The sequence below is a fragment of the Mirounga angustirostris genome, unplaced genomic scaffold (genome assembly GCF_029215605.1).
Source record: "Mirounga angustirostris isolate CCGP_5_RB_7025 unplaced genomic scaffold, mMirAng1.0.hap1 SCAF_12, whole genome shotgun sequence".
In the NCBI taxonomy this organism is placed as follows: Eukaryota; Metazoa; Chordata; class Mammalia; order Carnivora; family Phocidae; genus Mirounga; species Mirounga angustirostris.
The window spans coordinates 46,039,215-46,060,020 of NW_026991720.1; the positions used below are offsets into that span (position 1 = coordinate 46,039,215).

At 48.0% G+C, this 20,806-nt stretch overlaps 1 protein-coding gene across 2 annotated transcripts in view; it reads right to left on the reverse strand.

The window, feature by feature from the left end:
* Positions 1–780: 780 nt before the first annotated feature.
* Positions 781–20,806, reverse strand: part of WIPF3 (WAS/WASL interacting protein family member 3) — an 83,268-nt gene continuing 63,242 nt past the window's right edge. The window contains exons 5-9 of one of the 2 annotated variants that reach the window (XM_054505246.2): positions 19,194–19,940; positions 16,914–17,063; positions 15,847–15,948; positions 5,132–5,208; positions 781–3,085 (exon numbers count right to left, since the gene is read on the reverse strand). In XM_054505246.2, the coding sequence (XP_054361221.1) occupies positions 3,062–3,085; positions 5,132–5,208; positions 15,847–15,948; positions 16,914–17,063; positions 19,194–19,940 (1,100 nt within the window). In that variant the 3' untranslated portion in view covers positions 781–3,061. Of the gene's footprint in view, positions 3,086–5,131; positions 5,209–12,600; positions 13,220–15,846; positions 15,949–16,913; positions 17,064–19,193; positions 19,941–20,806 lie in introns of those variants that run through there. The other variant, XM_054505247.2, reaches the window with a different exon arrangement.

Consider the following 20,806-nt stretch of genomic DNA (forward strand, 5'->3'; position numbering starts at 1 on the left):
TTGTAAGAGGCAAAATAGAGAGCCAGATCTCCGTCTGCCCCTAAGCCAGCTTACCTCGCAGCTGATCCTCATTTCCCCTGCACCACATACCAAAGAGGCCACTTGAAAATACTACAATGGAGAGCGAGAGGACACTGCCTCATATAGATGTTTTGAGGGGTTTGCTAAGCTGGGGCAGGTGATCACTGCACTTCGGGTCGAAAGCTGTTTGTTTCATTTTAACACAAATTAGAGGCATTCTATAAGCAATACTCTGTTTTCTATGAATAGAAAGATATAGTTGTGGGGTTTTTTTTTAAGAAAATGCATTTGAGAAAGATTTTCCTTTGGTGGTTTTTCCCAAATACCCATCAGTTCAGTTTAGCTACAAAAACTAGGAAAACATTATTATTATTTTTTAGATTTATTTATTTGAGAGAGTAAGTGAGAGAGAACACAAGCAGAGGAAGGGGAAGGAGGGGGGGAAAGCAGACTCCCCGCTGAGCAAGGAGCTCAATCCCAGGACCCCAGAATCATGACCTGAGCCAAAGGCAGCCGATGAAAACTGACTGAGCCACCCAGGTGCCCCAAAACTAGAAAAACATTATGTAGGTTAGTTAGTAATGTCAGCTCAGAAAAGAAAGGCCCCACTTTGAACACAGCATGTCACAGCACGTGTTGGGTCCTGTGTGAGTATCCTTTGTGTCCCATCATTCTTAGAAGCCCGTCTAACCCTGAAAAATATCTGGCTTACTTTGGCACCGGTGACCCTCGATGGGTTTTAACAAGGACACGGGCAGAAGCATTTCCACTTATTCAAGTTTATTAGATACAAAGAAATGAGTCTGCAGAGGGCACATCAATAAATATAAAATACATATGAAACACGGGGGAGCCACAGACGGTGTCAGTGAGAACACTTGAGGGCGGTAAGAGCGCTGGAACTCGATGCCTCTGTGGGAGTTTATGGTCAAGGGGCTAACGGTCTGTCCTGCCAGAGGCGGGCACCGCCTGAGTTCCGAGGGCGTGGATTCAGTGACAGGTCTCGAGGAGAGATGGGAGGCCAGATTCCTGAGATTTCTGACCTCGTGGCAATTTTTGGTTTCTGCTCATCCCTTCCCTCTGTCCTTGATAGGTTTTATTTTTAATTTCTATCCCAGTGGTGCGGAATGTGAATGCATCAACACCTCATCGGGGCGGCCAGTCTCCTCTGAAGGTGGATTTGCCTTTGTCTTGGGCCTTCTTCATCATGATAATTAAAGCCCTTGTAATTATTTTCCTACAACTGGGAGGGAGATGGAGCGGATCCCGTTATAATAAAAAAAAACCCTGACCTTTTGGAAACCTTCCAGAACCAATCAAACAAATCAGCTATGCTCAGAGCTGATGACCTGCAAAGCTTCTTTTCCAATTGATTTAGCAGTGATAATTTGGGATGATTGATTCCCCAGAGAAGGGCACTTGACCTTGCTCAGTGGCTCCTCTCCAGAATGACAAAGCATGACAGTAATGTGGGATGCCATCCTAGTCTTTACTCTGGACAGCAGCTAAGTGTGTGCAGTCGCGTTTGCCCAGCCCCTCCTAACCGGCTGTTTTGGATGGCTTGGTCCGGGCACGGTGTCCTTCACGTCTGAGCACATGAGTGGGTTGTTCCAAAGGACACTTGTTTTTCCACTGCTCTTCTCGCCACCTCCCTGCCCACCCCCCCCAGCCTATTTCCTTTAATCTCCACCTATTTTGAGCACAGACCTGGGGGCAGTCTGTTTCCTTCTATTTTCTCTCCTTCCTCTCTTACAGCTTCCCCTCCAAGAAAGGGGAGCATTTGCGGTCAGGTGCAAGCAAACACACACTTCCATTTCCTTGCCAGCTCCAGAAAAAGGGTGTGAGAAGAGTAGCCAGAGCCCTTCCCGACCAGTTCCATATTCGGGGGGGCTGGCCCTGGGCACTTCTCCCTGCAGAGAAGTGCGCCCCCCACAGGGAAGGCGGAGCTCTCAGACCCCTCAGGTTCTCTGTAGTTTAGAAGGGAGCTAGGTTCGCCTGGCGGGTGCTTCCAGGGTTCCTAAGGGTAGGAGTGAGGCACCAGGTAGGTGAGGCAGATACTTGCTAATAGGCTTCGGTCTACACTTCCTCGTGTCATATTTACTGTGAAAATCCTGCTCTCCGGGAGGAAAAAAAAACAACCCATCTCTGAGATAGAATATGTAATTGACTATAATAATGAGTTACGGATGTTTCTAACTTGCAGAAAAAAGTACCCGAATCTCAAGAATCTCGCCTTACCCTGGCTGTCAGGATGGAGCTGGGAAGTTAGGTGGGATGGGAGGAAAGCCACGGGCACGTGGGCACCAGGGGCACTGTAAACAGGAAGAACATTGGCTACTTGTAGGAGCATTCAGTTACAAAAGGGCCCTGTGGTTGGCATTGGAGGGGCTGAGCCCACTCTTGCCTTTCTTTTGCGTCATATTTACATTAGGCAGCAAAAATAAAATAAAATCCCTGTACTGCAAAACAGAAGCGAGACATGACATCTCGTTCACTGGAGGCTGTGTGGCATTGTCTGGGTGTGGGGACACACTACTCTCTCTGAGCTGCATTGTTTATAAGGCATTATTTGGTTTGATTTTGCAGTGTGCGTGATGAGAATATAGAATCATGCCAGTAAGAAGCGGCTGTGGGTACTCTGACTTTGGGACTATTTGCAAACGAAGGAATCTTCTCAAAATGTTTCAGAATCTAGGAAGGGCCAGCCCGCAGGCATTATGTACAGTCATGGAATGGACACCATGGGGTGGGGACAGAGCTCTATCTATACCGACGGATGAATGCCAAGATGCATCTTCAGAAAATGGAGAAACATAATATGGGTGTGGTTTTGTAATTATGCAAATAGAAGTCGATGATCATACTGATTTAAAGCCTGTGCAAACCACATATTTACAATAAATAAATGCTCCACTCAGAGCTTGTATGTCAACTGAATTACAACTTAAGTATGGCGAGGCCAGACACGTTCTCCTGGGGATGCCCATCTGGCGATATGGACCCCCAGGTGGCTCACAGGATATTGGCTTCATCTGTCTTCTCACCGGAGTGTCTTTAGAGATAACTGTGGAGAGACAGTAACATTACCAGGGGGGGTTTAGAAGACTCTTCACACACACACAGACAACCCACGCTGGGGCTGGGCGCCACAGCCTTCCTGCTGTGATTCATACGAGGCTGCCAGGGTCTGAGGGTCCCATCAGATGCAAGGGGCTGATTTTGACCCAGGGGGTTGTAGGTGGAAAAGGGATGTAATGGGACATATAGTGTTGATGGCATCTGAAGACCTACCACGACCTACCACCACCTTGGAAACATTCATAAGACCAAACACCAGCACTGGACAGAAACTCAAGAAAAACAAAGAACTTGCTGGAGATCCTAAGACAAGGCAAAGGAAAAGAGAAAGGGCCTCAGGCCATCAGATTTCACCCCCCCAGGACTCCCACCAGTGCACGGATCACTTGGGGCTCTCTCCACTGTAAAAGAAGAGTGCCCCCTGGGGGCAGTTTCTGATGTGTAGAGCCCTGTGATCTCTCTGGGAGACTGCTTTTTGTCTCACTGACGTGAAAATGAATTAAGAGGGTGTCCAGCTAGATGTAAAGATCTTCTTGACTATGGGATGCCCAAGAGAGACTTTACAATCCATCCTCGACTAGACTTTTATAGGCTCCGGCGATTTAGGTATGTGCCTGCCATGAGGCCAAAGACCAGACCTGGCACAATGTTTGACCGTTCTTGCCACGTCTGAAGGGAAGAATGACTCCTGTCCTGGTAATAGGAAAATGCCAGAGGAAAGCAGAGCGGTATAGGGAAGGAGCACTGGACAAGAAGTCAGAAGTTGGGGCATGTGACCTTGGGCAAGTTCCTTAATCCCTTGGAGCTCAGTTCTCTTGTCTGAAAAAAAGGTCATTAAAGGTATCGCTCCAGTTTACATCACAGACTTACTAAAAGGATCAAATGAGATCACATTTGCAAGTTATCTGAAGAAATGTAAAGAACTGTATAATGGAGGGACTATTATTTTGATTATCGCTGTATTTCCCTGACCACAAGAGTAACATATTCACTACAGAAAATTCAAAAATTGCAGAAATGCACTAGGAAGAAAGTAAAAAAATCAACTCTCGTTTCCCAGAGTGGATGCCTGTTAATTTTGTGTATATTCTCCCTGTTTTCTTTTGCCCTATGCATATATACTTCTCCCTTAACTGCAAACAGACAGCCACCTTTGAGCCTGTGATCATCTGAGTGGTTATCACAATTCTTAGCTTAGTCATGGTTAGAAAAGGGGGTACTTGTCCTCTTGCAAGGAACTCATCCCCAACGTCCAGGGCCTTGTCGCCCTTCTCACGTCCCTTGCTGTGCTGTCCCAGGGGGCTGCAGGAGGGCCCAGTTTAATGGCAGGCCACCCCCTTTGCCACATAGAACTCTGAAACAGGAGGAAGCCAGGGCACGACTAAATGCCTGTTTTCGAAGAAACAAAGGGCCTCTGAAGATGAGACCCTGTCGTGGGCAGAGAGATGTCATCTTGGCCCAGGTTAGGAGACAGTGTGAGGAGGGCATTTTTTCAAAGACCATCTTATCCCACAAGAACCCGTCTGGTTCCCCTCCCAGCTTCCTCCAGCCACCGGGACTTGAAGCGTGACTACATTTGGCCAAAAGAAATGATGGTGCTGATGGGAGCAAAACCCCCACGGGAGCAGTAAGATACCCTGTATTCTGCAGACAAGACAGAACCCTGACCTACATGTGGGGCACATTACACAGCCTTGTCTCAGGCCTCTCCAGCCACCATAACCAGGGAAGAACGAGCGGGGAGGGAGTGGGGTCACCGTTGCAGAAGGACTCCAAAGGGCTTCTGGGCGGCCAACCTTGCTTCTGGATGTGGTGGGGATTCTGGGGGAAGCGCCCCCTTCCCTCTTCAGAGTTTGAAACTGTACACGTTTCACTCTAGCTAGAAACAAAGGTACACCAAATGGCTTTCCCTGAGGACAAAAGAATCTGTGCAAAAGATGTAAAGCTTTAAGGAGAAAGCACACTCTTGGCATTTCTGGCTCCCTGAGGAGAACTCCTGCTTTTACGTTCGGAGACCCGAGGGAGGTGTTACCTGAGAATTTCTGCCTTTGATGTCATCCGAGCTCTGCCCTGCCGCCTCGGTGTGGAGCCAGGGACCAGGTGTCCGGCCTGAAAGAAACAGGAAAGATCTTGCCATCTATTGGCCCAGGAACCGCTGTGCGCTTTGCGGGGAAACTCAGACTCCACCAGCGATTAAATCAACAGCAAAGGGACCAAGGGTAACAGGAGCCGGTCAACCTGAAACCTCCAAGCTCCCGGCCCTCGGCTGAGAGTTTCCACCCACTTCTTCCTTGGCCCAGCCTGGATGCAGAGGCATCTCATCCAGTCAGCCGGAAGGGGATCAGGTTATTATAAAGGCCTGTCGTCTACATGCATGTGACAGCTTCTTAGCTCAGAACAAGCCACCATCTCCAGACTCGCTCATTTGTCCAGTACCCCAACGGTGCCAAGCACCATGCTAGGGTTGGTTTAAAAAGGGAGTAAAAGGTAATTATATGCTGAATAAATCACGCTCTGTTCTAGGAGCTTGAATTCATTCTTGAGTTCATTCTCTAAAATGTATTTTGCTTAACTATTACACAAGTTCCATATAAATATATTCTCACAATTAAGGGTTCAAAGAATATAGAAGAAGACAATAGGAAATAAAAACCCAAAACAACCTCAAGTGCCTCGTCTTCGCCTAATCCCAGTTTCTATCCCAGAGTCACCAGTACTCGAAGCTTGCTGTTTATCCCTCCAGACTTTTTTTTTTTCCTGGCATTTACTTATATGTGTGTGTATATGCGTCTATGTGGTTTGGTTGGTTTAGCCAAGTTTTAAATCCACATTCCCAGGCATTCCAGAACTTTTCCTGTGGGTCAGGTATTCTGAATGGTGTCCCTCGTGGGGGGACACCATTGCAGTACAAGGCTTTTCTGTCCTGCCTCTGTCACGGACCGGGAATTAAAGAGCCACGTCCCAAAGCCCTCCAGACAATCCAGGCTGCTGTGTTCCTTACAGAGCAGCATGAAAAGCAGAACGACTCATCTCCGATCATTTACGATAGTGTAAGTTGATAATACCCTGTGTTCAACAAAACTATTTAGGAACTCTATGTGACAGATTATGAAGTGGCCGTTTGAATGTTTACAAAACAAAATAATTTGGGGTGATGTCTGAAACTTAGGAGAAAAAAGCAGGCTAGAAATTGTATAAATAGGATGACCTCAAATACTTAAAAAAACGGAAATAATATATTGAATGGATTCCTCCTGGATTTATTGTTTGTTTGTTTTTTTTAAGTCTCTTAAAAATACTTTGTACAATGAACATGTAAGTCATCTTAAGAATCTGTTATGGTAAGATATAGCTTTTAAAATGAACTAGCACATAGAAGGGTCTCTACAACTTGTAAAACATTAATCCAATGGACACTGAAATTTTCATTAAAATGCTTTTTTGGGCAAATGACATAGGGAGTGCTAGATTTTTAGCCAGTTTATTAACTAAGTTAAAAGTAGAAAGACATGGGGGAGCCTGGGTGGCTCAATTGGTTAAGCGTCTGCCTTCAGCTCAGGTCATGATGTCAGGGTCCTGGGATCGAGCCCCGCATCGGGCTCCCTGCTCAGCAGGAAGTCTGCTTTTCCCTCGCCCCTCACCCCACTCGTGCTCTCTCTCTCTGTCTGTCAAATAGAATCTTTTTTTAAAAAAAGTAAAAAGACACTGATATACAGCCCCTGACTTAATGCCATGCTGCAGTATGGCCTTGAAATTACTTCTTAGATGTAAGAAACTCCAGTCTACTACAGAAAGGCCTTCCTCTAGGCCAGGGTTTCTTAACTTGGCTCTATTGATATTGTGGGCTAGCTGACTCTTGGTTGTGGGGCGGGCCGTGTGCTGCAGGCTGTGGGACAGCATCCCTGCTCTCTAGCCACCGGATGCCAGGAGGACCTCCCCCAGCCCCCAGAGCATCTGTAACAACAAAAAAATGTCTCCAGACATGGCTGGGGACGGGGGTGCGCAAAATCCTCCCTTTGGAGAACCACTGGGCAATAAGACATGTTTCTCTGTAGGAAAGTGGTGCCTGCTAGTTTTCATAAATACAACTGGAAACAACAGCAGAGCTGACGGAGAATCAATTTCTTCATAAAACAGTAAAACAGGAGGGAAAACTTCGCATCTTACTATAAAAGAAATTTCACTGCTGCTAGAAGTGGGTGGCCAGGGGTTAGGGTTACTCAGAGTGCTTCTTTTTTTTTTTTTAAGATTTTATTTATTTATTTGACAGAGAGCACAAGCAGGGGCAGTGGGCAAGGAAGAGGGAGAAGCAGGCTCTCTGCTGAGCAGGGAGCCTGACGTGGAACTTGATCCCAGGACCCTGAGATTGTGACCTGAGTTGAAGGCAGACACTTAACCAGTTGAGCCCCCCAGGCGTCCCCTTTTAATACAAATACTGCCTTAGGGGATTTTTTCCCCCCAGCAATGAGATGTCACTAGAATCAGTAGAATTCAAAAAAGAGAGCTCTTCTGCTGAAACAGTCCTTTACACGGGCTATGTTTCCGGAGAAGAGTGTTTCAGGTTCACTAAAACACTGGTTTTCAAACTTTTGGCCAACACCAACCTGTACTACGAAATACTGTTTACCTCCCTACCCGCTCCCACGCGCCTAGGACCCTCAGAGCAGCCCTAGTGACCCCAGCTGCGGCCTCTGGCACACGGATGGCCCCGCCGCCCCGGTGCTGAACTGAGCAGCCGGATATGAAAGCCTTCTCTGAACTGCGGGGCTTAGAGAAGAAGGTCTGTGCTGGGACTGAAGGAGCAGAGGCTTGAGGGCCAAGCCGGCTTCCAACTTTATTTTTTTGTCATTTGTAAATCAAGCCAGCCCGTGCCTTTATCCAGGCACAGAGATACTTTCATGTCAGAGGAAAAAACAAATCCATTCTGTAGCCGACCACCAGGGGGACAGACACTGCAGGACGAGGAGGAGGGCCGGAGAGGATTCACAGACGTGGCTGGCCATTCAAGCCGGGTCTCTCTGAAAGCCTCCCACAACTCCTGCCAGCCTTGCAGTGCGACTCCTGTGGGCTGGGGACGTGGGTTAGCACAAACTGAACTCCTAGGGGAAGCAGATCTTTTTAAAATCTAAATTCAATTAGCCAACATATAGTACATCATTAGTTTCCGAAGCTGTGTTCAATAACTCATCAGTTGCGTGCAACACCCAGTGCTCATCACAGCACGTGCCCTCCTTAATGCCCATCACCTGGTTACCCCATCCCCAACCCCCCTCCCTTCTGAAACCCTCAGTTTGTTTCCCGGAGTCCAGAGTCCCTCACGGTTTGTCTCCCTCTCTGCTTTCTTCCCATACAGTTTTCCCTCCCTTCCCCTATGATCCTTTGTGCTATGTCTTATATTCCACATATGAGTGAAACCATATGATAATTGACTTTCTCTGATTGACTTATTTCACTGAGCATAATACCCTCCCGAGCCCCCCCTCTGCCACCAGCTGTGACCAGGGGCAGCCACCCTATTTCTGCCCCGGTTTCTTCAGCTGTATATGAAGGAGTTGGGCGGGACGACCTCAAAGAGCCCTTCCGTTCTAATGCGGGGAACGTCTCACAGTCCCTAACCAAAGGAAATGACAGGTTTCACTGGAACTTATAATTCTGGTATCTGTCAGATCTAGACCTTAGAAAGTACATATGTGGCCTTTCCTCTCCTTCCCCACTGTCATGTCATAGTTGAGGTTGGTATGAGCCTTGCTCGCCACTCCTTCTTTCCTGGACCACATCCTGCTTGTACAGAACTTAGTGGGGTCACCCTGCATACCATGGGGCCACACTTGCCCTCCACACGTGCTCAGACCAGGTGTTGGCCAATCAGAGTCTCTCTCCCAATAGTTAGGAATTTTTAGAATTTTAAAATTAGTTTTAATGATTATTAGAAGTAATATATATTTGCTATAGAAAACCTGAACAAAATGGTGAAGCATAAGGAAAATAAAAATCACCCAGCATTCTACCATTGAGCCCTAACCATTCTGAACACCTTAGCATACGTGCTTCTAGCCTCTTTTCTATTTGGTCAACTTCTCCTTTTCCCTCTCTATCCATTCACAAAATCATTTCTTTATTTAAATTAAATTTCAGTTCTATTTTATGTACTTTTAGTGTACTGGGTGTTTTTGCTTTTACTTCTCAGAGTTGTGTTCACATTTTCTCATGTCGCTGAATATTCAACAACACTATTGGATGCATAGCAATCTATCTGGTGGCTCTGCCTTAATTTATTTAACCCCTTATTAATGCCTTAATTTATTTAATTGTTGGGGATTTGTGCTATTTTCACATTTTTTATTCTGTAAATGGTTTAGCAATGTATATATGTACGGACATTCTTATCAATTTTTAGAGAAAGAGAGAGAGAGAGAGCACATGCGCGTGCACGAGCTGGGGGGCGGGCGGAGGAAGAGGGAGAGAGATAATCCCAAGCAGGCTCCACACCCAGCGCATGACCTGAGCCAAAATCAAGAACCAGACGCTCAACAGACTGAGCCACCCAGACACCCCGACATTCTTGTCTATTAATTCAACAAGTATTTATCGAGTGACTGCGTGCCTGGCCCCATTCTGGGAGCTGGAGATAGACCAGTGAGTGAAAACTGATGTCATCCCTTCCCTTCTGGGCCTTACACTGTACTGGGGAAACAGACAAGACACAGGCAAATATATAGTATGTCAAGAGGTGATAAATGCTTTGAAGAAAGTGAGAAAGCAGAAAGAAGAGAACAAAAGTGATGGGGCAGGAAGGGCTACTATTAAATAAAGAGCAGTCAGAGAAGAACTCTCTGATAAAGTGCCATTAGATCAAAGACCCAAAGGACGCAGGGCATGAGTCTCACAGACATCTGGGGAAAGTGTTCCATAGAAGGAATAGTAAGTGCAAAGAGCCCAGAGGTGGGAGCGTGTTTGGAATGGTCTACAAGCTGTACGTGGTCTGTTGGAGCAAAATGAGGTTTTGTAGAGAGTGGGGCTGGGTGTGTGAGCACTTCAGGTAGGTCTTATGAGCCATGGTGGGGATTTCTAACTGACACACAGTGAGATGGGAACTCAGTGGAGGATTTGGAACAGAGGGTGGTCTGACTGGTCTTGGGCTTTAGACAAATCATGGGGCCTGTAGTATGGAGCAGGGAAGCCTGTCAGCAGGTTCCTGCAGCCTCCAGATGAGAAATGACAGTGGTTTCAGCCAGGCTGAGAGTAGCAGAGGAGATGAGAGAGAGCAGACTGGGGACACATTTCACAGGAGGAGCCCCAAGATTTTTCTGGTAACTTGGATGTGGGAGCAGAAGAGAAAGAAGCCAAAGATGACTCCAAAGTGTTGGGTGTAACAAAAAATGGAGGAGCGGTGAGCACAAAGTGGAAGGAGGAGGAGAGAGAGGGCTGTCAGAAAAGCTAAGTGAAGAAGTGCTTCATGGGAGGGAGTGATGGATTCTAGCTAACACCTCTGACCGCTGGCTTTGGCAACATGGAGGTCCCCTGGCAGCCTTGCTAAGGGCTCTTTCCATGGCGTGGTGGGGGGAAAATGTCTGAGAGGACAGGAAGAGAGGAAGTAGACACGGCACTGGCTGTGAGAGGAGCAGAGAAATGGCCAAGGGGCCAGGGTAGGTCAAGGGAGATGATTTACAGATGTGACAACACTTTTGCCGGCTCAGAGGAATAAAGGAATAATCTAGAAGGACAGGAATAACGGTAAGAGAGTGGGATGCTGGAAGACAGCTTATGAAGAAGAACGGCTAAGGTAAGTACAGGGCAGAGGTCCTTCCTGCCCTGCTGCCCTCCACAAAGGCAGAGATAAATGCTCGGCCACTGGCAGTGTCTACGGATTCTCTCGGTCTTGGGAGAGCTCATCCTTTGATTTCATGACATGAACCATCCGGTACTGTTAAAGTGACTGCAGCACTTGCTGGAGAAGTTTCTTTGCTAGTGGGAACAATGGTGGCTAGTTTTGCCATAAGTGTAAAGTAACTATTTTAAAATAGGAATTGGACTACAACAAGCTATCACTGCACACCTATTAGGATGGTTACTATCAAAAAACCAGAGAACAGGGGTGCCTGGGTGGCTCAGTTGGTTAAGCGTCTGCCTTCGGCTCAGGTCATGATCCCAGGGTCCTGGGATCGAGCCCTGCATCAGGCTCCCTGCTTGGCAGAAAGCCTGCTTGTCCCTCTCCCACTCTCCCTGCTTGTGTTCCCTCTCTTGCTGTGTCTTTCTCTGTCAAATAAATAAATAAAATCTTTAAAAACAAAACAAAAAACAGAGAACAACAAGTGTTAGTGATGATGTGGAGAAACCCTTGTGTGCTGCTGATGGGAATGTCAAACAGTGGGAGTGCAAAATGGAAAACAGTATGGTGGTTCCTCAAATAACTAGAAATCAAATTACCGTATGATCCAGCAATTCCATGTCTGGGTATATACCCAACAGAACTGAAAGCAGGGACTCCAAGAGATACTTGCACACCCATGTTCGTAGCAGCCTTAGTCACTGTAGCCAACGGTGGAAGCAAGCCAGCTGTCCACTGATGGACGAACGGATAGGCACAATGTCATACATACATACAAGGGAATATTACGCAGCCCTAGAAAGGAAGGAAATTCTGACAGATGCTACAAAGTGGATAACCTTGAGGACATTAGGCTAAATGAAAGAAAGCCAGTCCCCAAAAGTCAAATACTATATGATTCCACTTATATGAGGTACCAGGAGTAGTCAAACTCTTAGAGCCAGGAAGTAGAATGGTGGTTGCTATTTCACGGGTTTAATGGGTACAGAGCTTCAGTTTTGCAGGATGAAAGGAGTTCTGGAGACGGGCTGCACAATAGTGTGAATATACTTAACACGACTGAGCTGTACACTTAAACATGGTTAAGATGGAAAATTTCACGTTATGCATTTTTAAACCACAATTAAAACTCTATTTTTAAAGGAGTTGGGATGTAAACAGATTTCTAACCAGCCACTTTCCCACTGAACTGACTGTGATCAGGATCAGGTTTCGCTGGGAACACCAGACTGAAATGTTAAGTTTGGGTGTCTGTCTCTCCTCCCTCTCTCCCCCAAAAGGTGAATTTCTTGAGGCTGTGTCAGGGCATCATTTATCTAAATTTCTCCAGTGGGCAAGGGCCTCAGTAAGTATCTGTCAATATGATGATAACTTCACTCTTTCTATCATCACTATGTTAATAAGTATTTGCAACCTATGCAATTATTCCCAAAGATTCCTCCTGATAGGGTGTTTTTTTCCTACTTTATTGCAGCACAATGCACATAACATAAAATCTACCACCAGTAACCTTGAATACATTCACAGTGTTGTGTAGCTATCACCTCTGTCTAATTTCAGAACATATTCATCACCGCAAAAAGCAACCCATACCCATTAGGAGCCACTCCTCATTCTTTACACCCCCAGCCCCTGGCAACTGCTAAATCTTCTTTCTGTCTCTAAGGATTTGCCTGTTTTGGCTACGTCATGTAAATGGAATCATACGACAGGTGGCCTTTTGTGTCTGCATTCTGTCACACATCATGATGTTTCCAAGGTTCATCCACGTTGTAGCATGTGTCCGTACTTCATTCCCTTTTCTTGTCAAAGAATATTCCATCACATGGCTATACATTTTGTTTATCCGTTCATCAGTGGATGGACACTGGATGTTTCTACCTTTCGGCTACTGTGTTTATGCATGAGCTCTTTTTGAACCCCCGTTTTCAATTCTTCTGAGTGTATACCCAGGAGCGGAATTGCTGGATCCTATGGTAATTCTACAATTGACTTATTGAGGAACCTAACGCATTTTTAAAACATTAAAAAAATTAGGTAAAATCATCCTATCAAAGAAAGAAAACAGCTAGTACGTGCAGGGTGGAGACAGGGAAGAGAAGAAGTGGAAAAGCCACGCATTAGAGTGTTTGTGCTGTGTGTGTGTGAGGAGCAGAGAGAGAAAGCGAGCAAGTGGGAGGAGACAAAGGCAGAACTGCGACAAGACAGCGTGAGAACACACTCATCCGACAGAACCAGACCATGAAGATCTCCAGTCTCGGGGAACCAGGTCAATGGGGAGCAGGAGGAAAACTGTAAGAAGAAATGTAATCAGACAGGCATGAACTGTATCAGCCTCACACTAATAGAATTACCAAGGTTCTACCCTACGGCTCACAGGGACGGCAGGAACATGCTAATGTAATTGTGCTCGGAAGCCACAGGAGGATTTTATGCCCTCCAATGCCGCATCAATCTAAAACCACATTTTAGTTTTGAAATCGCAAATACCCTTTCTGGTCTGTAGGATGTCAGTTCACTTAGCAGGTTTTCTTTTCCTTTTATTTTTTAAAAGATTTTTTTAATTTACTTGACAGAGAGAGACACAGCGAGAGAGAAAGAGCACAAGCAGGGGGAGTGGGAGAGGGAGAAGCAGGCTTCCCACTGAGCAGGGAGCCCGACGCGGGGCTGGATCCCAGGAGCCTGGGATCATGGCCTGAGCCGAAGGCAGACGCTTAACGACCGAGCCACCCAGGCACCCCTTCTTTTCTTTTCTTTTTTTTAAACTGTATCTTCCCGAGCATCAGATTATTTTTGTGTGTGTGGACACTGATTTGACTATTTCTCTGAGATGAGAGGAATAGAGCACAGACTGTCAGCTGTGCTCTCCTGGTGAGCTGTGCGAGGCATGGCCTCTCTTACGTTCTCAGGGAGGAGACTGGGCACCATGGGCTCAAAATGCAGCGAACTTTAGAATTTACTGAGTCTGAAGGTTGAAGGACTGCATAGCACACTACTGAGACAGAAGTGAGATTTTGAAGAATCTGCTTTTCTGCAACGGTTTAGTGTTGAGATCAGCAAAATATGGCCAGCAGACCAAATCCAGCCAGCACCTGTTTTTTGTAAACAAAGTTTTATTGGGAGACAGCCATACCCATTCATTTATGTATTGTCTATGGCTCCTTTCCAGTCAAAACAGCACAACTGAGTAGTTGTGACCGAGACCATATGGCCCGCAGAGCCTCAAATATATCCTTTTTGGCCCTATAGAGAAAATGTTTGCTGACCTCTGATTTAGGGCAGGAGTCAGTAACTGAAAAGCCTCCAGGGACCAGGTGTCACATTCACCTGTTACAGTCTGGGTATAACAGAGAACGGTGGGATTTGTGGCATGAACGTGGCCAATTAACAAACACCTGCTTAGGGAAAGGAAATGAGCCTCGCAGGAGTGCTGACAAGACTGACGCTATCTTTGGCCCTCCATCTCATGCTGCTCCTCTCTCCTTCCTCTGTCTCAGTTCAGAGCAGTAGTCTTTACATATTATTTAAAAAGCACACAGGGTCACTTCTCTCTAAATGTGCAACCCCACAGGCCAGCAGAAAAAGACCTGCCCAGGCTGATTCCAAGAGGACCTGTGAGCTGAGCAGGGAGAAGGCTCAAGCTCCCTGGTCTGCCTGCAGGAAGCTGAACCCTGGAGGAGGGACTTCGCCAAAGTCCCTCTGAAGGGAAAGGGTCGCAGAGCCCAGTTCATATTCTTGGGCTATCCCAGGACACGGACGATTTTCCATGCTAGCGCACAGATGTCTGGGATTGGGGGCCTGACTCCTGTTGTTGGGTGGGAAACACCCTTACTCCATGTTGTTGCCTCTGTCCCTGCTTACCAGCTACTGACCAACTGGATTGCTTCAGCGCTGGACCAGAACTGCCTCACGTGAACTAAGAGGCAGCTCTGCTGGGTGGTTAACAACCTTGCTTTTCTTTGCTTTCTGTTTTCCGAAAGTACTTGCCTCCTGCCCTTTCGGTCCTGAAGGATACGCCCGCCTCTTCTTCCACTCTTCGGGGGCTAAGTAGGTAAGCAGAGTGAAGGCCTCTACTTGGAGACTGGCCACATGATGAAATTGGGAGAAGTCAGGCTCTCAGCAGCCTGAGGTTTTCAGACTTGGCTGGACCCTGGAATCAACTGGCAGCTTTCTTTTTTTTTTTTTTTTAAAGATTTTTATTTATTTATTGGAGAGCGAGCGAGAGAGAAACAGCATGAGAGAGGAGAGGGTCAGAGGGAGAAGCAGGCTCCCTGCCAAGCCGGGAGCCCGATGCGGGACTCGATCCCAGGACCCTGGGATCATGACCTGAGCTGAAGGCAGTCGCTTAACGCACTGAGCCACCCAGGCGCCCAACTGGCAGCTTCCAAAAATACTGCCACGTGGGTCCCTCCTGCATATTTTGATTTAGTGGGTCTCGGTGCAACCTGCCCTTTGGGATTTTTAAAAGCTCTGCTGGTCATTCTAATGTGTATTCAAGGTTGAGAACCACTGAAGGACATTCTCCACTTCACAGTCTGCCAGGGTTCGGAACTGGGGTTTTTCAGATTCTTCTCTAGTTATTAATACAAAGCTCCTGTATCCCATTTTGCTGTTGTCCTGGGGTGGTTAGCTCCCTTGTCAAAAGCCCTAGGAGGGGAGGGATAAGTGGTAAATCAAGGCACTCAAATCCAAAGCCAAACAATGAACTCTGGAGTTCTGTAAGAAGCTTCTAAAGGAATCCTTGGGGCCAGGACAAGTAAGTGTTCAGACACTTCCAGAAGTATGAACAGCACTGTATTCTCCCAGTAGTACAGTGAAATCATGACATCATCTTCTAGGCAGCCTGTAGCCAATCAATGCACACTACACAATTCTGGAGGGTCAGGGAAAACCAAGAGGCTTCCCAAGGTGGTACTTACTTCTGGGGATCTTGCTGGGGTAAATCTTCTGGCATGGTTTATATTCATCTGGAGGAGGAAAGTCTTCCACAGTATGAAATGTGAATTTAGATTCAAAGTCATCTGCACACGTGGAAAATAGCAAAATTACTCTGGTTATTGTGATGACCCAAGTTTTGAAAATTTCCAGGAGCACCCAGGTTTGCCTGCCCAGTTTTAATGGCTGGGCTACTTCCCCTTAAGATACCCCCATCTACCTCTCAATTTTTACTGCTTAGCTCAGACAAGGGGAATCAGGAAACGTGAACTCAACAGACTCTCCCTATCACCCCCCCCCCCCACCTTGCTTTGACCAACATCTTAGGGAAACTCCTGAAGGGAGAAGTGCCATGAGCTATCCAGGGTCCAGAGTCAGAGGTGGGGAATGTGACAGCAATAAGGGACCAGCAGAGTCTCTGTGGCCTGAAGCTAGTCCTGAGCCCCTGGGGAGGGCTTTGTTTGGGAGGGGTGAGCAGATGAAAAGTCCTCACCTTGGCTGGTGGGAAGGAACATGGCTTATGTCCAGTGGGGGACCTGGGCTCCCCAAAGCAAACAGGATTTTCCCTGTGCTCCTGATTGCAAGAGGAGACTTGTGGCCTCTTTATGAGCTGAGTCCCTGCTTTGGGTCTGACCCCAGAGAACTTTCCTTCCTATCCCTGTATTTTTGCCCTAACCGTCCCTCTGTCTGGTGGGCCTTCTATTCATCCTTTCACCTTTTCCAGACCACTCTATTCTTTCTACTGTAATCCAATATGCATGGACTTCTCCATGGGGACAGAGACACACACACACATACACAGTTTGAATGTTGATTTTCTTCCGTCTTTCTCATCACAATCAGAAAGTTAGAGAATGAGTCCTGGAACCTTCCAGAAAGCCTCAAGAGAATCCTTATTTAACACAACTTGTAGGATGTTTTGCCCTAGAGTGAGCTTCCTGTTCTTGTAAAGCACGCACCCTGAAATGGTGGGCTGGCATACTCCCTCCAAGGGCCAGGGGAAACCCCTCCCTTACCGGCAGCCAGCACAGCACAAGGTGGGCTCACTTACCAATGATATGCAGGCTTCCGTTCCGCAGCTGACCCCCAGGCTGCTGTGTCGGGGTCCAGGCTGGGGCCTGCTGGCTTCTGCTTGAAAGCTCCGTGGTGGGTGATCTCGCAGGGGGTGCTGGGGGTGGATTTAGCTTCCCCCCACTGGTCCCTTATAGAAAAGATGCCAGTGTATTCAGATACAGGAACAGGGACAGCAGATGCTATAACCTCCTGGGAGAGGTGAGGTACTGAGGTCTCTGGATGTCATAGGATCTGGTGGATAAAAGGGCTGCCTCTGGGGCTAAGCTGCTTGGGACTGAATTCCAGCTCTCCTGCTGAGATAATGACAACCTCTTTGTGCCTCTGTTTCCTCGTCTGTAAAACAGTACACACACCTTCTAGGGGTGTTGAGAGGGCTGAATGAGTAAAGTGAAGTGGCACGCGGTAGGGTTCAGTCAATGTGAGCTGCTGTGACAATATGAGCGATGACAGCAACCTTCAGGAATAGAAGGCACAGCTCAAAGAGGGGAACCTCTGCAGAGTCAGCAGAAAGGGAAGGGCTGTCTGTAGGTGAGGCGCAGAGGGAGGCGAGGCGAACAAGCTGTGGGGCTTGCTCCTGTCCCCGGGGTTCTGCTTACCCGGGTTCCCTGCATTGCAGACCCTCTCTTCTCCCTCCAGTCAGCCTAAATCCACCCCACCCACCACAAAATGTCCACCATTACAACCTCTTTCTGCCTCCCCCCGCCCCCCCAAATCTAAGGCACTGTTTTTCTTTTTCTCACCACCCCATGAACACTTCAGAATCACAGGCGGCTCACTGGGACGAACGCTGGCCCTTATGGCCACCAGTCCATTGAAAAGAGAATGTCTCGAACCTTACCTCCTGTGACCAGGAGCCTTAAGAATATCCTTGCCCTTTGTACCAGGAATTCCTTTTGAGGAACCTGCCCTTTCAAAATATCCAAAAGTGGATGACAATTGCTACAAAAGTGTTTCCTGAAATATTAGTCACAATAACAAAAAATAGAATCAGTTTAATACTAGTAATCTGGTAAATGCCGATGATCCTATTAATATGCTTATGAGTAAACTTTAACAACTTGACAAAACTGCTTATAATGTAATATTAAATTAAAACAACATAGAAAATTGTATATTCAAAAATAGTAGTAACTTTATAAATCTGTAGATATTTTTGAAAAAAAATGAAATACCCCCAAATATGACAGCTTTTATTTCTGGGTGATGTTATTGTAGGTGATGTCAGTTTCTTTCTATTTGCTCTACAGTGAGCTTGTGCTATTTTTAATTTGAGGAAATACATTTAGGAAACCTTCTGCATGAAAAGATTTTCTTAAAGACCAAGGAATATGTGTGCATGTGAGTGTGGATGTGTGTTGGGGTGTGCGTGTGTGGATGTGGTGTTTATGGGCACGTGTGGATGTGTGGGCGTGGATATGTGTGTATGGCTGTATACTTTCCATTTGGAAGGACACCAGAGATGAACGAAGCTTCCCTGTAGTGTGGAAATCAGTTATGGGCATGCATGCTCAATCCAAAATCCTCTCTGCTAGGTATGTAAAGGAATTATTCTTAATATTTGGCTCGAAATACAGACCCTTAGTTTTCTTGAGTCAGCACGAGAACATGCCAGAAAGAAGACAGAAGGCTGCTGCAATCTGCCGAGGGCCAGTGCAGACTGTGGCTGGGAGCCAGGCTGTAGTAACTCAGGCAAAAAGTACACCAGACACCTGGTTCTGGAAACAAACTGCACCCACAGCCCCCTCCACTGCAGACAGGAGATTCGGGTGTATGAATGATGAGAGTCAGAATAAATAACCCTTCTCTAGAGCTCAGTGCTGCTAGGCCCTGCTCCAGCAATCACAAGAGGTGGGAAATATTGCTGTCCCCATTTTACAGATGAGGAGAAGGAAGCACAGAGAGGCTAAGTGATTGCCTAGGGTCACACAGCTAGTAATTGCAAGGTGATCAAAGCCAGAATGCCTGGCCTGTGGTCTGCATGATCTTGGACAAGTCTTTCAGCCTCCCTGCGCCTTGGTTTCCTGTCTCTAACACGAATACAACATCAAGTCCCATACAAGTTTTACTGGGCTCCATGAGGGGCACTGATAGCTCTGTTCTAAAACAAAATCCAAGAGTTAAGACATCTCAAGGTGTTCCCAAGTGGCTCTGCTCTAGGAGCAGGCCTCTGGCTGTGTCCCTAGCACCTTCATAATTACTGGCAAGGGTTCAGTGATCCTCGGATGCGGCCACCCTGGACCAGAAGACTGGTACTTACCTGGGCCTCGGCTGGGCCTCTTCTTCTGCAGGAATGGCTGGGATCCTGGAGGGGCTGGTGGCACCAGCAAGGCCTGCACGCTGGACTTGGGTGACTGGGCCTGGAGGCTGGGAGACTTGGGGGGCAGCAGGAGTGGGGCTTCGCTGTTGTTGTTGTTAGCTCCTGGCAAAGGAGGCATGGGCACAGAGGACCTCGGGGTACAGGAAGCATAAAGAGGGGGTGGGGGTGGCGGAGGGGGTGGGGCGGGAGGCTCCCGAACATCTTGGGCAGTGAGCCCGGGATACCCACAAGGTGGGAGGAGAGGGAGTGGGGGTGGGATGGGTGGCAGGTGCAAGGGGGCCAGCTGAGGCTTCATGGCCTTGTCACTGAGAACAGAGGCCAGGGGGGGTGGGGGTGGCGTTGCGGGATGCGGTGGGGGTGGAGGGGGCGGGGGCGGTGCAGAGGGGAGAGGGGGTGCAACCCCTGGGGGGTTCCCTTTGGTGGGCGGGCCAGGTGGGGACACCAGTGGAGCTTTGGTGGGGGAGGAAGGGGGCAGGGGTGGGGGTAGGGGTGGAGGAGGTGGAGGCGGGGTGGGAGGCGGTGGGGCAGGCACGCTGGGGCGAGGAGGGACTGTCCTGGCAGTGCCATGAGCCTCGGAGGCATTGCCTAGCCTGGGAGATGCAGGAGGGTTAAGTGGGCCACTGAGAGTTTTCGTGGGAAGCCGGGGAGAAGGTGCGCGGGAGCCAGGGGCCTGCCCCGTCTTGCCACCTGGAAGTGAAACAAGTTCTGAGTCAGCTCAGAGACAGCAAGGAGAAACCCAAGTTTGCGGGCAGTGATGACAGACGCCGTCCAGCATGATGTCCGTGAACTGCACGGCGGACGCTCTCATCCTGCAGGTTCACCCAAAGCCTCAGCGGCAGCAGCTCACAGCCCAGGTCAGGCCGCCAGACTGTGGTGCAGGACCACTTTCCTGTTCCATCCCACCTCTGCCCTCACCTGCCAAGGGCCCAGGAATCTCCCGGCCCAGGGCACTGGGCTGCTCTGACCTCCTTCGCCCTTCCTCATTTTCAAGGCCACCCTCACACTTATTCACCACTACCCACTGGGTCAATCCAGTTGGAGACCCAGCCCTCACATCGTGGTTTGGATCTTCAGGTGTACCAACCGGAAGCTCCTTGCTAGGGAGGTTTTCCTCATTTCCAGCATTACTTGAACATTCATTTTCTGTGTCAAGATCAGAAGATGAATCATTCCTTGTATAAGGTCACTCAGAAGTCAGTGGGAAGACACCCTGCCTTGGGGATCCAGGTCCAATGACCTCGAACCTCCCAGTTCCATGGCCTCTGGAAGTTCCGAATTTCTTTTCTGAAAGACATGCCCATTTCCAACAGGTTCTCTGTCTCCTGGTGTCCTGGCTTCCTTTTCCCACAGATCCACGAACCCCAACTTGAAACCAATGCCTCTTTGGAACTCAACAATGGCACACTCCTCACAGCGATCTGTGTTCGGTGTGCTTCACGGAAGACTGGGGGGAGGTGCTCCCTAGGAGGCGCCTCGTCACTCTTTGCACAAAGCCCCTTCACTGTACTGTTACCCCTTGCCCCTTCGTCCCTCTCTCGCATGGAGAAGAATGT